Genomic DNA, 17,169 nt, shown 5'->3' on the forward strand with positions numbered 1-17,169 from the left:
CAAGTATGAAACCAATCCATCCAGCCGTTCTTGAGTAAACATCTACACAGACAGAGATACCTAACAGAAAATATAACCTCCATTCCATGACATTTCATGGAGGTAATAATACAAATATAGTCATAAATTGTACAGCCAAATAATGTCGTCTCGAACATAACCTGATCATTGAATTCATGAAAGTACACACAACTAGAAACCTTGCTCTAGCATACATGGTGCTACAAGAAGGTCACCTCACGTCTTGTAAAACATAAACGTCACAACAACTCATGGCCGATACGACGTCGACACCGTACCTGTACTGTGACCTGCATTGGGTCTCGTGTGACATCAGAATTCTACTGAACAAAGTTATATAATAATATTTCGCTAACATACGTATATACGCACAGTTCTGTTGCCATGCTAGCTATGCGGTCATGGTTTTATTTGATGTTTCTGCGCTAACATACGCACTAGTATGGTATATAAAGAGTTGTATGACTATTCCATGAAAATACAACAAGGAACATCAAAATGATCTCTATTGAGCTTAGGTGCAACTTTTCGGGCGGAAATCAATCCAAATGGACGTCATGTATGTACATGTTTCTAACGCCAAGCTGATAATAAGCCCAATAGCGATATAACGTGAGCGTTCTTCTAAAACCTCCTCATAGTCAGGTGCGAACAGAATTCTCAGCTGGAGTTCCAATGTCGGCCATGAGGCGGCGATATCTGTATGTCTTATATTTGTACCGCTGGGCGAGGAAAACAAAGAATACGGTGTTGAGGAGCATGAAGATGGCCAAGAAGATGAAGAACCATTCCGCGCGACCGTCATTTAGTTCCACTGGGAACCACCGCTTACCGGTCATTTTGTCTGAAAAAAAAAAAAAGAAAACAGAGATAAGACTCGATTTCTTCCAAGTTTCCATCCAACACTAGATAAACTACGACTTAACTTCATTGGTTTGCCTGGCCCAATAGCTTTGAACACGTTACATTTCGAATGCGGTACTGTAGCAATGAAGCACAGGTGAGTGTCAGTTTACCTTAGCCTACTTACAGCTGATAGCGTTGAAGAGAGCGGAGAGCCCCAGGCTGGCGTAACTCCCCAGGCCCCACATCAGCAGCAATAGTCCCATCACGGTACCTCTGGCCCGCAAAGGAGCCTGGGTATAAGCAAAGTAGTACCCTGTCGGAAAAGGGATGAGAAAAATGAATCTCCAAGCAGATCCTATGGTGCCATAAGATAGTATCAAAGCTGGCCAAGGAGTATAGCCGGCAAAGGGAGTCTAACGGGCACCGGTCGCGTACACACTCCTAAGCCGGCTTCACTCCTCTGCCAGCTTTTGATCTTTAATATGCTACCGTAGGATCTGCTTGGAGATTAGAGAAAAAATGGCGGTAATACCGACGTTTCGGTGGTCGTCTGTCACCTTCCTCTTGGCAATACGCTAGGTGCAGTGCTATAAATGCGGTTCCAAATGTAAATTATGGCCACGTTTAGATATACATTCATCAAGAATACTACGAGACTTTGTAAGATGCTTCTTAAACGTCGGCTCAGGTAAATATTGCACTTGGTTTTAGAATAAAGTACTTTGTTACACAGTCATTTACCAACCTGGTGGAATTATTCCTGGACAAAATGACTACAACCCGTATTTGTCTTACTCTCCAAGCAGAGGTTAGGCTCCGGCTGTTTTTTAACGTTATTTTTAGTCGTTTTTATCGGGCTTTCAATTTTTTATTTTATCTTCCGTTAGGCCGGACACAACGAAAAAAAAATGACAAAATAGAAAGCCCGATAAAAACGACTAAAAAAACGATAAAACTAAGAGCCTAACCTCTGCTTGGAGAGTATATTTGTCTGTCCAGGGCGTGCCGGAATTGTGATTTGTTTCCTACAGCTTTGACTTTGGAAGATTACTTCGGGCTCAGAAATAATCACAAGACCTAAGTATTCAAACACACAAATTCATAGATACCCGTAACCATCGTCATGACTTCGCTCATGCCACTGAGCAGGAACTGCGGGATCTGCACGAACACCGTCATGTCAGCAGCCCGCATGGTGTTCCTGCTGATGTTCTGGGTAACATAGTTCCCTTCCTGGACTTTGTCACGCCTGTAGACCTCCACCAGAGCAGCCGCGAGGATCGAACCTACCGACAGGAGCATGCCGATCCCTGTTGGGTGTACAATCAGAAAAAAACTCACACTTGTTCTTGACAAAATATAACACAACCATGCCCATCATGCACCTTACGTATACTACTCTCATATGCTATTTTCGGGTTCCTGCAGGCTGGCTTCATCAAGAGCAACTTTCATCTGTTGCATAAACAAATTTGGACCCCCGCAAATCATTTGGACACGGACCAGGGCGGACGAACACACAGAGAAAACAATACCTCCTTTCCACAGAGGTAAATATTTGGCCGTGATTAGATAGTTTGGTCGGATAACACAATTAACGTCGACTCATGCGCTCCACACCTACCCCTGCGCTCCACACATACCCATTCGCTCCACAACTACCCATGCGCTCCACACCTACACAGGGCATGCACTTCACACTGCAAATGTAGTACATATTGCCCATGCGCTCCACACCTACCCATTCGCTCCAAAGAAGTAAGATCACGTCCCATCCGTGCCATCCAGGGGTACACCAGCCAGTGCATGACGGGAATCATCAGCAGAACGGTGGCGGCGTTGAAGACGTTTAAGAAGACGCCATCTACACCTTCAGTACCGCCGAATTTCGGTAGGCGAAGCCTTTGGCTCTGGAACAGGAAGGTGGTGCGCATCTACAATAAAAAAAAAAAAAAAAAAAAAACAGATCATGAACATGTAGGCATTGTCCAGTGAATAGTACGATGCAAATACTGCTGCGAAGCAAACCACCAACAAAAAGCAATATCAACATTTCTAACATTTAACGTATTAAAATCCCCTAGCTCTTAACAGACAAATAGTCACCGGCAGCAAAAGATTGTGTAAAACTGTGGACAGACTGTACTGGTAATGTCGGGCTGTACACGAATGAATCGGTCGATAGGGTAGAAAATCCACTTAGCTAACCTGTGAGTACAGTGTGAAGTACAGGATGAGGCACAGGAAGATCCACAGCAGACTGAAGAGTTGTTTGACGTCGTCAACTTCTTCTACAGCACGACTTTCGTTCGCCCTGAAACGTCAGAGACATACATTTATTTTTTTTTCTTTGTAGTAGGTACTGACGCAACTTAGCGGCCTGTTTGGAACTACGTATACAGTAGGCGTTTTTGTTGTTACTCTGTGACTGGAGGGTAACCTCCAGCAACAGAGTCTTGTAATTACTTTGTTCGTTGAGTGTTCGCACCTATATCTCTATGTTCCGGAAGCCGCAATCGCATGTGTATTGGCATGTCGTCTGTACTCCATTGGGAAATGATGCACGTTATTTTTTTTCGCCATAGCTGTTTTTATTATGGATGTAATAATTTCAGTTTTCACCCCTACGCCGTCCGGTATAGTGGTTCAGGTCTTCCTTATGATTGAGCCTTAAGCCTTGTGGTAATTTGATACCGTCAAGCAGATGTTGTCCTCGTCGGAATATGCCATCTCGTTCGGGCATTGCGTTTCCAGTATTGAGGTTGGTTTGACATAGCATACTGACATACATACATTTTGCGCGGCTGATAGTCATATGCATTGTATGGTTAGAACGTGTTTGATCCTTGGGACCTTGTTTTTCGCGGTAGCTGTTTTCATTATCGATGTAATAATTTGAGAAATCACCCCTATTCCCTGGTATTGTGGACCAGCTTGCCCATATACGATGGGGTTTGACAATTACTTATCTCCAAGCATATATGGGGTTATGTTATGTCCACAGCTGTCATTGACCCACTTTTTAAAGTGGTGTGCGTCTCAAGTATCCATTGTGAAGCTGTGTTGTTGTTTCCATTTGGTGTCGATTGAGACGCTGATTTCACTGTGTTTTAAATTTGGTAGTGATAGGTATGTTAGCTTTTAAGTAAGTTTTTGGTATAAGCTAATGTCATGTGTTCTGTATACGATATAAACACCGAGTCATACCCCACAGAAAAATCACAACCGACATAAACCATAATTAGGTCACAGAGTATGTTACCTACGGTCACTTGTTACCTTTGGAAGGGAATAACTCGAGCAGAGGTTGATGAATTTTGGCATACCTTATGATGATAAACATAATGAAATACACATTATGCAAAAAATGATATATATTTTACATAATCAATGAGGAAAACTGGCACTGCTCCATCACATACTGTAGCATGCAGTCTTCTCCGAATCTAGTTGTTTTGTTCTGGAAACAGAAAATGTACCGTATTGATGATCTTACAACGTTGTTAGTCTGATAGACTGTACCTGTCGAGCCAGCGTTCCATGCAGCCACCGGGAGCCCGCTGTACCGGGCGCTGGGCCCGCCTGGAGGCACGGAGGATCCCCGTCACTATAGACAGTACTTCCTCTGTCAAAGGTAAACCAAAATAGAAAGGATACACTCAGTAAGGCTACTCCTCTTTATTGCTTGGAGGAAAAACGAAGAAAATAGAATACAATTGATGGTATTCCTTCAACAGTTTTCACAAAGTGGGTATAAAATAACCTTGATCGATTTCTGAAAAGTTACAGATTTTCTCAAAGCAAACCATCGCAGAAACCCTATTCCTTTAATCAATCCTTTGCAGATATGATGACATGTCATGAGAGCATACCTTTCTCTTCATCCGGTTCGTACCAGCGCTTCCCAACCACAAACACGACCCCAGCTAGGAATACGGCGACACAGATAACCACATATCCGAGCAGAGGATTAATTTCCTGCAGGTAAGCCACCCCTAAAACAGCAATGGCACCTCCCACGTTGATGCACCAATAATACCTGACAATAACGGAATGTAATATTACTTGTATTGTATCCTTCAACTTTCTCACTGAGAAATGGTTTCTAACGTTTCCATGGATATGATAAATTGATTCGCGTTTTAGTGTAATATATGTCGTATAAGATTGTAATAGTTGACATAATAGGTATGAGTGAATTTTAGTATCATGTATTATGTAATTGAGTACTTTTTGTGTCAGGAAGTTAGGTTTTCTGAATTCTGCAACATGGCCTGAAACAAGCCTGAAGAAAGACGACTGGAAGATTGGACGGGAGTCAAAGCGCACGAGTGTAAAGTACGTTTCGCTGTCGCGAACCTGTAGATATCAATACGCGCGCTCACGGTTCCTAGTACGCATGTGCAGCAACGACATTGCGAGTACCCGTGGAACATAAACTACGTCTGGACAGTGTTATGTCAATCGATACATTGTTCGAGACGAGTACTGTTACAAGTTAGGGGCGCTCACCTTTGAGATAACGTTATTACCTACAACTTCTGTCGCTGCACATGCGTACTCGGAACGATGAACGTGTTATAACAAACCTCAAGATTCACACTAATAGCATGATAACATTGAGAAATTGGTATTACACAACAGATCTTGAAGGGAAGAAGCACTGATATTTTACCAGTGAAAATACGTCTTGAGCTGTTGGTCCAAGTTCTCGCTGTATTCTCCGTACTGCCCTGCGCCGTACAGACCTAAGTTGGACTTGCTCCCCCCTGTGCCCACGGCCACCAGACACAGACCCGTCACGTACAGGGACACCGGCACACGACTGTCGGTCGTCTCGTGATGTACACAGAAGAACGACGATAGAATCAAGAAAACCGTACCTAAAAAACATCACAAGGCGTGTGTAAGGCTAGTTTACCCTATCCGCGGGATAACCTATATCCGTTGTTTTTAAAAACGGGATATTAAGAAGTGGACGGACGATGATTTCAAATTGCGATATTTAAGTTCTGCTGCAGTACCAAGGCCACACACCAGGGGGCCCAAAATAGACCCTCACCCTTATCTTTCTAACACATACCCACATATCAAATATCATTACAATCCATCCAGAGGTTCTAGAGTTTTGATGATCATAAATATCCGGAAACACAAACAAACACACACACAGACACACGCACAGATATACCAAAAACTATACCACCATTTTTCATGGAGGTAATAACATGGAGGTAAAGATGTCCACTGTGCTAATCTCAGTCACTTAGCTCGCTATCATACAACGGGTATAACACACTGAAGGTGCCCGCACGTTGGCGACGTCGCTGCGTCCTAAATTGGGGAGTGTGTTACCCTGACATTATAATGGTAATATCAAGCAAAATATCCAAATATGACTAAGAAGACAGCAAAGCACACAAAGCGTAAAAAGAGTTGTTTTTTTATCGATGAAACCCATTAAGTGCTCTGTCAGATCGCTTTGTCGCAGCGACGCGACTAACGTGCCGCAGCTTCAATGCGATGTTTAGAATTAACCACACATGGGTCCTTCGCTTGTCCGCCCACGAGCGACGGAAAGCCTATACTTTGGAGTGGGTGGAGGGAAATTCTTCAAACACCCAGGAACAATTATACATGTAGTCCCTATACAGTGACGCAGATCGTTATAAAGTGTGTTTGGATCACTCTTACTCCCTTACCCACTGTTTTAGGGAAGATTCCGATAAACATTTTGTTGAGGAATAGTCATACGCAAACATTTGTGAATGCGGGGAGCAGTTCAGATTGTTAACCCGGGTGCGAATATAACATGGTGGACAAAATACCTAAAAGTGAAAGCAGTCTGAGGTACCGTTCTGAGAGAAATGACAAAATTTCTAAGCCACATGTTGTGAAATGTAATAGCCCATCGTCTACAGTATAGACGCCCACGCACCCAGGTTTGTCGTAATTACTCTCCAAGCAGATGTTAGTTGGGAAGATGAAACTTTCTTTCCCACCAACATCTGCTTGGAGAGTACGTCACAATGTTTGGATATGAAACTGTACGATGAATCAATGACATCCCCCTAACCGTCAATACATCTCCTTACGAATCATGTCCTGTCATGAAAATGTACACTTACCCACAAGATATACTCCCAGGCTCCCTAGGATGGTCCAGAAACGACTAAGCACGGCGTCAGCCAGCCACCCACCGACGATCGTCAACACATAGGCGAACCCTGTGAAGATGTAGGTAAAGCTTGTCGGCTCGTGGTACAGGCGGGGGAAGCAATGGGAGGTTGTAAACAGTGCCATGTTGGACACGATCCCGTAGTACGCCACCCGCTCACACAGTTCACTCAGCCCGATGATCAGACTTGTCTTGTAAACACGGGGAAAACGCCCGGCACTTTGCTGATCTTGTTGTAGCGCCATATTGACGTTTGTCGCCACTTCCCCGAATACGAAACTGTAACGAAAGTGAAGTGCCGGTTTCGAACGTTAGCTCTGTGTCGCTGCTTGGCGTCTTTTACTTCCGGAGCGCACGCCCGACGTGCTGATGAGATTTGTCTGTCCGTACACGATCGTACACGCAAGGGAACTGAACAAAACAGGAGGCGACCTTGCCCTTGGGCGGGGGAAGTCAGGACTTACAGCACAGTTATCTCGATGACACTGCTTAATGACTGTGTTTTAAGGAATGTAGTTTCTCATGATGTAACAAGGACAAAGGTAACAAACACATATCACTCGATAATAGATTCATAATAATTTTTGAAGTTATATTGATTCGGAACTTTGCCCACAAGCATATCGACCGGACATTGTTCACAATGAAATACATCGTCAGCTATTCTGCAGACCCTGCGCAGTGATTAAAAATCATCCAGAGGAGATGGAAACAACCGCGCAATTCATAAGAAGTTAACGTTATAGATAAAAGTGAAAAGAAAATGGTCAGGTCAGAAAATGTTTTCAATGAAAGAGTATAGAGGTTGGGAATATTTTACATCGGAAAATAGACTCCGGAGGGGGGAGAATTAGAAACACTTTTCATGACCCTCTCGTCTCAGTATATTTTTTGCTGTCGGGACTGCTACTATAACTGATGAGTTTTATGCGGTTATGGCAGATTGAGGGAATAAAATCAAATCAATACAGTAATACACCTTTTTTAAAAAAAAATCCAACCCTTCCCCGAATGCACAGTTATTTAATTCCATGACATAGCTAGCGTTAATCATCACGTACGCAAGGGTAACGCCGAACACAGGCCAGGAAAGGTCCGGCGGCTGAGTAGGCACACGGTTGTCATGTGACTCCTACTCACGTAGGCAGGGGGAGGCAGGGGGCGTTACCTAATGAGACCGCCTATGGTGTTTTTGTCCATAGCACGTTCCGTTTGCGCTCTCAGAATGCTGTACGATTATAAAGGGCGAACGAATACCTTACCTTGGCTTCAAATCAGATCATCTAGAAACCACAGTATTTAATTGCCATACAAGAAGAAGAAAGACAGCATCCACTCCATCCCCAGTATGCACTACGTACCATCCCTAGCGTGAGGTCAAGGGTCACAAACCCGGAAGTCTGCGGTGCACTGTTCCTGCCACCAACGCACCCTGTCCATGCGTTTAATGGTCGAACCATGGCTTTAAAGGAGAAAACATAACTTTGAAGCACTTCACAGGTGTGCAAAGTTTCGTGTGCAACTTCTTTGCCCTCGCTGCGAGGTTCGAATCGACGCATGGAAAGCCACGAGCGTCTCCTACAACTACCCCCAGCAGCCGTCCAGACGGTCACTTCGGCCTCGCGATGGGCGGTCACTTGTGTCATGCTGACCGAACTGTTCGAAAGGGCCGCCTTCTTCGGCATCTCGGACAACCTGCAGATATTCTGCGAGTTAAAGTGTTTCCCGGACAAGTACCACGATCCCCTCACGTTCACATGGATCTTCTCCGGGTTCGCCTACGCAATGAACATCTTCGGGGGGTGGCTGGCCGACACCGCGCTCAGAAGGTTCACAGCTATCCTGTCCAGTCTTCTTATTTACACCGCAGGTATGAGTTTTCATGTGTCGTTTTCTTTCCTCTGTGTGTATTGCACCTATGTACTCACCTCGAGCGTCTAAATGTTGTGACATCTGTATATATCGCCTGGTGTCACAGTGGCAAAAAAATCACAGTTAAGAAAAAACAACTTTGATATCACATCGAAAATTAGTACAAAATTGTCAGTTCAAGCCCAACTGTATTCAAGCCCAACCTTTCTTCTCAGCGTGAAATGGTCGCTGGCGACAGGTGGTTGCTCAGGGTGTGGTTAACTTTGTAAAAATGGACGGCACTGTTTCAGTATGGCTTGTGACTGGAAGTGGTTGCCTGTGCCAGGTGGTTGGCTGACCAAATTTGACCATTATATTAGAAGAACCAAACTCCTTGGAAGAACTCAGAAGAAAGCATGTTTTTGTATCATAAATATATTTGTCCTCTTTGAACCTAGGTACCCTGTTCCTGGTCGGGTCGGCACAAGCGTGTGACAACACCAGTCGTGTAGATAACACAGTCCCAGCTCTGTACGTCACCGGGCTGTGCCTCGTAGTCCTGGGAACGGCAGGCAGCCAGTCCAACCTGGGCCTGTATGGTGCCGAGCAGTTCAGGGACACTGGAGACGAGAGCGAGCAGGAAAGAAAAGTCCATCGATACTTCCTTTGGTAAGAAAATGACCGCGTTTGTTTCCCACCCCTCCCCTTTCTCCCATCTAATCCTTATATATAGTATGGTGGTTGAACACACACCCCTACCAGTGGACTAGCCCCCCGTTGTAGTAATTGCAGAATGCTGTGTGGCTCAAGGGCTACAGTACATGTAGTAGAGATGGACTCCGTCCAATACACCATATACTAGTATGATGTGGGAAAGACTTGCAAATATAGAATTGGATATGGGTGCCGCCATATGATGTGGTTAGTACTTAGACACCACATAGACATTGCTGAACCAATTTTCTCGTGTGTGTTTGTAGGTACTACTGGTGTAGAAACTTTGGCTCCGTCGTTGCTTACACATTAGTGACGTACTTCCTGTACCAAACCGACCACCACGTCTACGGGTACGCCGCTATCAGCGCCGCGGTGACATTGGCCGCCATTTTCTTTGCGACAGGATACAAGCGTTACCGACAGGAGCCCCAGAAAGGTACGTCTACACTTTGTCGTGCCGTGATTTACTACTGAGTGCTTAGCTTTTATAGAGTCCTATGTAGCGCCATATGATGTATATGACTGAAACGCAATATACTATTATACAGAATTTGAGAGACAGATACATTCACTGTTTTTCATGACTAGTCGACTATATCTTGATAGACGTCACATTGTGGGTGTAGTTTCTTTTTTTTGTATATTCCGGATCCAGCAGGCTCAAAAAATTATTTTGTTCTCTTTCAGAACAACTGTTTAAGATCTTGATAGGGATAGTTAGCAACCGAACCGACACCACCCAACCAAATAGAAACGTCTCCAGCAATAGGGAAGTGTCCTACAGCTCTTCAGTTGATAACAGCACTCAGGACAGGGATGTTCTGAGATGGTTGGACAGGTACATAAATGGAACAAAGCTCTTTCCAGCAATACCAAGTACACGTACAAGGGTTTTCCTTGGTGCTTATGATCTTGACCAAGAAGGTTACTGACTTTTGGGTGCGTATGTCTGTGTGTCTGTGAATAGTATCACTCGAAAAGTCACGGGTGGATCATGATGACATTTGGTATGTTGCTTTGCGGCTGTGTTAGCAAAATAAAGGCACAGTTAGATTTCAACCCCCTATTGGCTTTCCCTTGTATTGCAATGGAATTTCCGCTTTTGATCTGTCACTTCTTTATACACTCCATTCTATAATCTAATATTCTGTCTGGGTTAATAAAAAAGATCCACACTTGCTATCGAATGTATACTATTTACAGATTAGCTTAAACTCATCACATCACTATGTTGCCTTTTTTCAGGGCTAAACGTAGTAAAGGGGGAAGGTACCCGGATGAGGAAGTTGACGACATAAAACAGCTGCTAAGCATCCTGGGTATATTTCTTACAATGCTCGTGTACTTCACCCTTTACTGTCAGGTAAGAAAAATAATTTTTGATTTCTTTATTTCCGTCTCAACGGCTGTGCTCAGTTTTGAACTGTATACTCTGCCTTGCGGAGTAAACAATGTCTCACTTTTTGGCGAGTAATCTACATGACATTTTTCTTTAGATATCAACAACATACCGGATTCAGAGCCGTTACCTTAGGCTCCCAGTGCTCGACAAAGACGACTTCTTCTTCTCGACCATCATCGTGTCTCTGATTAACCCCGTCAGTATCCTGCTGATGGTACCGCTCATGGACCTGGTGGTGTACCCCTGTCTCAGCAAGATCGGCTGGCGCCCCACCTACCTACAGCGCATAGGTAACATAACCTTTTCATTACAGTTGGAACTTTAGAAGCAACAATAGGACTCACCAAAACGAATTTCACTTATACTGAAGCGTTGGTTTTCCCCAGGTTGTAATAACTCAAAACACCTGACATGTCAACGTCATCGATAGATCCAAGGTGGCCGAAAGTCTGTATAGGCCCCCGCCCCGATTGATGGATAGTCTAGTCTGCATTCATGTGAATATTTTTTGCCCACTTGTAGGCATTGAATTCAGGAATTGGTTACGGGAATTTAAAGAAATTAGAATTTATATTCGTATCTAGAAATCACTTATATGATATCAAACTGTATAGAATATATGTCCCTTAGGTGCTGGGATGTTCCTGTCCATGCTTTCTGTGACGGCAGCTGGTGTCCTGGAAGTGTATCGCGGGGAGGTTCATCAGCATCACGTGCATCCCCAGAACATCAGCGGCCAGGTGTACAACGCCACGGACCTGTCCGTCTTCATGCAGGTCCCACAGTTCTTCCTCAGCGGCGTCAGCGAAATCATGGCGGTCGTCACAGGTGGGAGTTTGTGACCATTCCATTTCAAGTTAACTAGTTGGCAACTATCTTGTCTTCAGAGTGGCCCATTCTTCAGTGATTGCCAGTCACCCCTAGACCACAGTTTGTCGATGTGATTGGTTGAGAGCGATGCACCAATAGATTTTGACCCATCAATGATGTCACATGGTCACGAGCTCACAGCACAAAATTAGTGCGTCAACGTTGGGGAAGAAAGCATTAGAATCGGCCAAAAGGGGAAACATTAAGTGTAACAAATAGGGACACAAAAGATAGTGAATTTTGCCATGTCTTCATCCAATCAGCATCTAAAGGTTCCAGGGGATACAGACAAGAAATTATGCTTCTTACATAATTTGTATCTTGTCCCTAGGGTTCCACTTCGCGTACACGCAGGCTCCCAGGAGAATGAAGGGAACCGTGATGGGGTTGTTCCTGTTGATGTTCGGTCTCGGCAGCTACCTAAGCATCGGGATCTCATCAGCTTTTAACAGTAAGTACTTATCACCTACATTGTATTTCGAAAGCGTTAATTAACTCAAACTCAACAAGTATCATACATGTAGGAGTTACGCAACAAACTTGATACATGAATGATATCGTTAAATACATATCATACATTTTACTTTTGTCATTAGACTTTCGTTATGCTATTATTCTATTCTTTCTTGTTTGATTTGCTTGCTAAAGCGGGTATCTCACTGGACAATGGCACGTTGGTGACCTCGCTGCGTCCTAAATTGGATTTGTGTTTACAAGGGGATACATGCATTATGCGAAACATACAAATATGACTAAAAATATAGAATAACTCAAAAAGCGTAGAAACATTATTTTTTCATCGATGGAATTCGTTGAGCACTCTGTCAATTCGCTCGGCCGCATCAATATCATCAACGTGCCGCAGCTTCAATGAGATACCCACTTAAGTTCTTACAGCAGTATTATCTCATAGTTGCACAGTGTAATGCACCTAGAGAGTACTCGAACTCGTCGGTCCATATTTCTGCAACAATGTGCCGTCTAATTCCTCTCCTTCCCTCCTTTTAGTCACAGTTGAAGGCATAGACAGTCCCAGCGGCCTCAATATCAACCTGAACAACAGCCACGCCGAGAGGTTCCACTTCTTCCTGGCTGGACTCATGTTTCTGGACATGGGACTGTTCTGGCTATTGGCCAGGCGGTACAAATACAAGACCTACTTAACAAAAGCCAAAGATTTTGAAAGAAGCACGAGCTGTAGCTCACCTAGAGACTATGGTTCAACAAGTCAGATATTCAGTTCTATACAGTAATAAGAAGTGTTGCACTTGCAATTCATTTGCGAGACATGTGCATTCACTCAATGTTTTGCAATTTATTCATACCTATAGATATCCATACATGTGTGTTTAGTTGTACTGTAAGTAGCTGTTATACATGTAGACCTTACGAAAGTCGCTGTACTTTTGTCGTGTCTTAATAAAGATTCATATAATTCATTCAGTGCAATACTATTTTCCTAGTGCCAAGTTCCAAAGGTATAAGATGAGGTTTCTAGATTGTTGTGTGGGGTAACTGCAGGGTGTTTGGTCCAGAACGTTAACCAAAAGGTCACGGGTTCAAATCCAGTCATGCTCCAGATCTTTACACGACTTTCTTCACCCAGGTGTTAAAATGGGTGTCTGACTTCGGTTGGGGAGATAAATGCGGCGGGAAGAGAGGCTTAGGCTCCGACATACTTGATAACAATCCACTGCCCCTATGGTTTTGAAAAGAGGCTTTACCTGTACCTTTTTGTTAGATACCCATCTTCATTAAAAAGCAAATCGTCTCTGAATTGTAATGTTTTCAATTGTATAATTTGCGCTATTTCCTATTGCTGGAATAGTACCTATCATTACCTCCGTGAAATGGAGGTGTTGCAGACACTTGTTTCCTTTGCTGTTTCCACAATGTGTACAATATACACGTACCTATGTGACATGTATACGTTAGGACTCAACGCTCTCGATCCGTATTCCCCTGTACGTATTAGACGATAAAAAAAATAAAAATGGAAATCAAAAGCTTGAATCACAATGTCAGTTGTGTTATTTTGTGTAATAAAGAATTGTGAATATCATAATAGTATCATTCTGTGTTGACAGTAACTACTCAGTGGCAGTGCGGTATATAAATTAAGTGGTTCTTATTCTCACGGCAATTATACCTTATCAACTGTATAAACAAAGTGAAAGGGCGATTGCAAACATCGTCTGGTGATGACGCCATAAGGCCAAAGTTCGACTGAAAATACGGAAGTCACGATGTGACCGGTCTTCTAAGAAGCCAGTTTCTGTGTGAACGTGAGTGGACATGCTTTCTCTATTACACATGCAGGTCAGGGAGGAAAGCACGACAGACTTAGAGGTAAGCAATGGTCTGATTCACTGGTATTCAAGCAGAGTGTGAGGGGACTAGTCAATACCAGAACTCATGGGTCGCTGCAGAAATAGTAGAAACTGGCCTTATGGACAGAATGACAGAGGAGCTAGCTACTTGGAGTACAGTTACCGACCTCAGAATTGTACTCCAAGGACGGCTATCACTTCTGGAATCGGTCTATTATCTATCTCATTTCTTCTATTTTGTCAGCGACCAGTGGAGTCTGGTAGAAAGTACTAAAGATACATCACGAGGCTCTCTCTCCTGACCGTCACCGGTCGAGGTCGTTGAGCGCCTCAGTGGCAGGATCAGATCAGTCTTTTGTATCCATCATCAGGATCAGATGAAGTATAAAATATTGATTATTCCACAACATGTCTGGTGTTCGTACATATCGATATCGATATGCATGGACTATCTAATCTCCAAGCAGATGCGTGGTTCTATTTTGCATGTCTCCCATTAGCTTGTGGAAGAGGGATGGAGAATCAATGTACAGTGTATAGACATCATATCTGAAAGAAAACGTATTTGACTTCCCATTTATTTCTGCAAAAGAGCGGCCAACAAAATCCTAGATTCTGGCTTGGGCCGGGGAGGGAGTTCTTTTGTATTTTTTGGGCTAGCGATAGGGGTCCGGGGGCATGCACTCACGGTGAGAATTCAACCCTATAAAATTGTATTTTCTGCGTTATGAGAGTATTTAAACGTAAACAACACGAGACTGTCGATAACAGCGCTCTCAAGAGAGGACTCATTGATAATCCATTTTGGGTACCTCTTAGTGTGTGTGTGTGTGGGGGGGGGGCTGCCTACGGGCATGAAAAGAGAAGTGAAAATGAAATAATACAATTGATTTGGGGGATAAATGTGTGTCTGAATGGTGCTGCACTGAGCTTGTAAGGAAAACGGTTCCCCTTTTCCACTTTTGTTCACAAACATACAGGCAAAATGAAAAGTGAAAGTGAAGATGTGGCGCGGGAAGAAGAAGACCACGTGGTCTCCCCCTCCGACCGAAACAGCCGAGTCATGATGAGCAGCCTCCTGGTCTGGCTGAGCGAACTGTGCGAGCGCGTGACGTATTATGGGATAGTTGCCAACATGGCGGACTACGTGACGTCACCATGTTTCCCCGAACGATACCATTTGCGATTTTTGCACACGGGAGCCACTCCTCCTCGCTCCTCCTCCTCCTCCCATTGGCTCCCGGCTGTTCTGGTCACACGGGAGCCAATCCTCCTCCTCCTCCTCGCAACAAAACAACTCTTTCGCTACCCTGATTCAATGTATTTCTTCTTAATTTACTTCCTTTGCCAAGAAACAAGAAAGCTCCTCTGAGCTTTGACGTTATACTTCCCACATGATCTTGATCGTAAGGGACTAGTTAATTAACACAATGCACATTGACTACTTCCGTAATATCAGCACGTGGAATAGCGGCCAATAATGTGAGGTATCGGCCTCCTCCTTACTTAGAATTTTGTCCGGTGATGTGTATCTGCCTTTTATTTTGCTGGGAAGCAAGGTTGTGAATGAAAAGTAACCTGGTATCTCTATGTTTATCAATCTCTATGTTATATTGACCTATCAATAGTTTGTTCAATATAAATGTCTTCATTCTTTCAATATAAAGACTTACTGTAACCTTTTCCAATGATTTAAGTTATGTAATATCCACAGATAGATTAGAAGAGTTGTGAGAGGCTACCCACCTGTATTGAAATGAATAAATAGATAAATAAATAAAGAGACTTTCTTTTAAATGTTTTTTTATACATTATAACTTGAAATTTTGACGGTTCGACAAATATATCCCTTCTTGTCCATCGGTGGGACATCCGCTGTGCTGGTAAACAAAGAACCTCTTTGGGTAAACTGAAATCCCTCAGACGGTTTTTCTCCTCCACGGGAAAATTTACGACATCCCGTGGGACGGGTCTTCACCAGGGGTCGAAGCGCGGTCATTCACTTCAAGCACCGTCTGCCCTGACACGACAGGTACAGGTGGATAAGTGTGTTTACATAGCCTAGGGGCCAGGTGAGACATTGTACAGGTGAGATAGGTGTGTTTACATAGCCTAGGGGCCAGGTGAGACATTGAACAGATGGATAGGCGTGATTCCTTTGATAAGGGGCCAGGTGGGACATTGAACAGGTGAGATAGGTGTTTACTTTGCCTAGGGGCCAGGTGAGACATTGAACAGGTGAGATAGGTGTGTTTACTTTGCCTAGGGGCCAGGTGAGACATTGTACAGGTGGAAAGGTGTGTTTACATAGCCTAGGGGCCAGGTGAGACATTGTACAGGTGGATAGGTGTGTTTACATAGCCTAGGGGCCAGGTGAGACATTGTACAGGTGAGACAGGTGTGTTTACTTTGCCTAGGGGCCAGGTGGGACATTGTACAGGTGAGATAGGTGTCTTTACTTTGCCTAGGGGCCAGGTGAGACATTGAACAGGTGAGATAGGTGTGTTTTCTTTGAGTAGGGACCAGGTGAGACATTGTACAGATGGATAGGTGTGATTCCTTTGATAAGGGGCCAGGTGGGACATTGTACAGGTGAGATAGGTGTCTTTACTTTGCCTAGGGGCCAGGTGAGACATTGAACAGGTGAGATAGGTGTGTTTTCTTTGAGTAGGGACCAGGTGAGACATTGTACAGATAGATAGGTGTGATTCCTTTGATAAGGGGCCAGGTGGGACATTGTACAGGTGAGATAGGTGTCTTTACTTTGCCTAGGGGCCAGGTGAGACATTGAACAGGTGAGATAGGTGTGTTTTCTTTGAGTAGGGACCAGGTGAGACATTGTACAGGTGGATAGGTGTGTATACATAGCCTAGGGGCCAGGTGAGACATTGTACATGTGAGATAGTTGTGTTTACTTTGCCTAGGGGCCAGGTGAGACATTTTACAGGTGAGAT

At 43.9% G+C, this 17,169-nt stretch overlaps 3 protein-coding genes across 3 annotated transcripts in view; 2 read left to right on the forward strand and 1 right to left on the reverse strand.

Annotated features, from left to right (window-relative positions):
- Positions 1-110: 110 nt before the first annotated feature.
- LOC118412041 (solute carrier family 15 member 4-like) lies at positions 111-8,207 on the reverse strand. Its single transcript, XM_035814636.1, has 9 exons — positions 6,996-8,207; positions 5,543-5,750; positions 4,740-4,906; positions 4,390-4,492; positions 3,076-3,181; positions 2,609-2,801; positions 1,977-2,177; positions 1,052-1,180; positions 111-865 (listed from the first exon to the last, which is right to left on the reverse strand). Exons 1-9 carry the CDS (start codon positions 7,288-7,290, stop codon positions 663-665), a joined length of 1,605 nt encoding a protein of 534 aa, XP_035670529.1. The 5' UTR covers positions 7,291-8,207; the 3' UTR covers positions 111-662.
- Positions 8,208-8,410: 203 nt separating this feature from the next.
- LOC118412040 (solute carrier family 15 member 4-like) lies at positions 8,411-13,898 on the forward strand. The gene is made up of 9 exons (XM_035814635.1): positions 8,411-8,915; positions 9,355-9,565; positions 9,877-10,049; positions 10,301-10,451; positions 10,859-10,976; positions 11,110-11,305; positions 11,646-11,843; positions 12,217-12,336; positions 12,894-13,898. Exons 1-9 carry the CDS (start codon positions 8,603-8,605, stop codon positions 13,136-13,138), a joined length of 1,725 nt encoding a protein of 574 aa, XP_035670528.1. The 5' UTR covers positions 8,411-8,602; the 3' UTR covers positions 13,139-13,898.
- Positions 13,899-14,106: 208 nt separating this feature from the next.
- The window catches only part of LOC118411355 (solute carrier family 15 member 4-like), a 9,411-nt gene continuing 6,348 nt past the window's right edge, over positions 14,107-17,169 (forward strand). The window contains exons 1-2 of the mRNA XM_035813595.1: positions 14,107-14,234; positions 15,196-15,392. Coding sequence (XP_035669488.1) covers positions 15,201-15,392 — 192 coding nt within the window. The 5' untranslated portion in view covers positions 14,107-14,234; positions 15,196-15,200. The remainder of the gene's footprint in view (positions 14,235-15,195; positions 15,393-17,169) is intronic.

Source organism: Branchiostoma floridae, chromosome 3 (genome assembly GCF_000003815.2).
Source record: "Branchiostoma floridae strain S238N-H82 chromosome 3, Bfl_VNyyK, whole genome shotgun sequence".
NCBI classification, from domain to species: Eukaryota; Metazoa; Chordata; class Leptocardii; order Amphioxiformes; family Branchiostomatidae; genus Branchiostoma; species Branchiostoma floridae.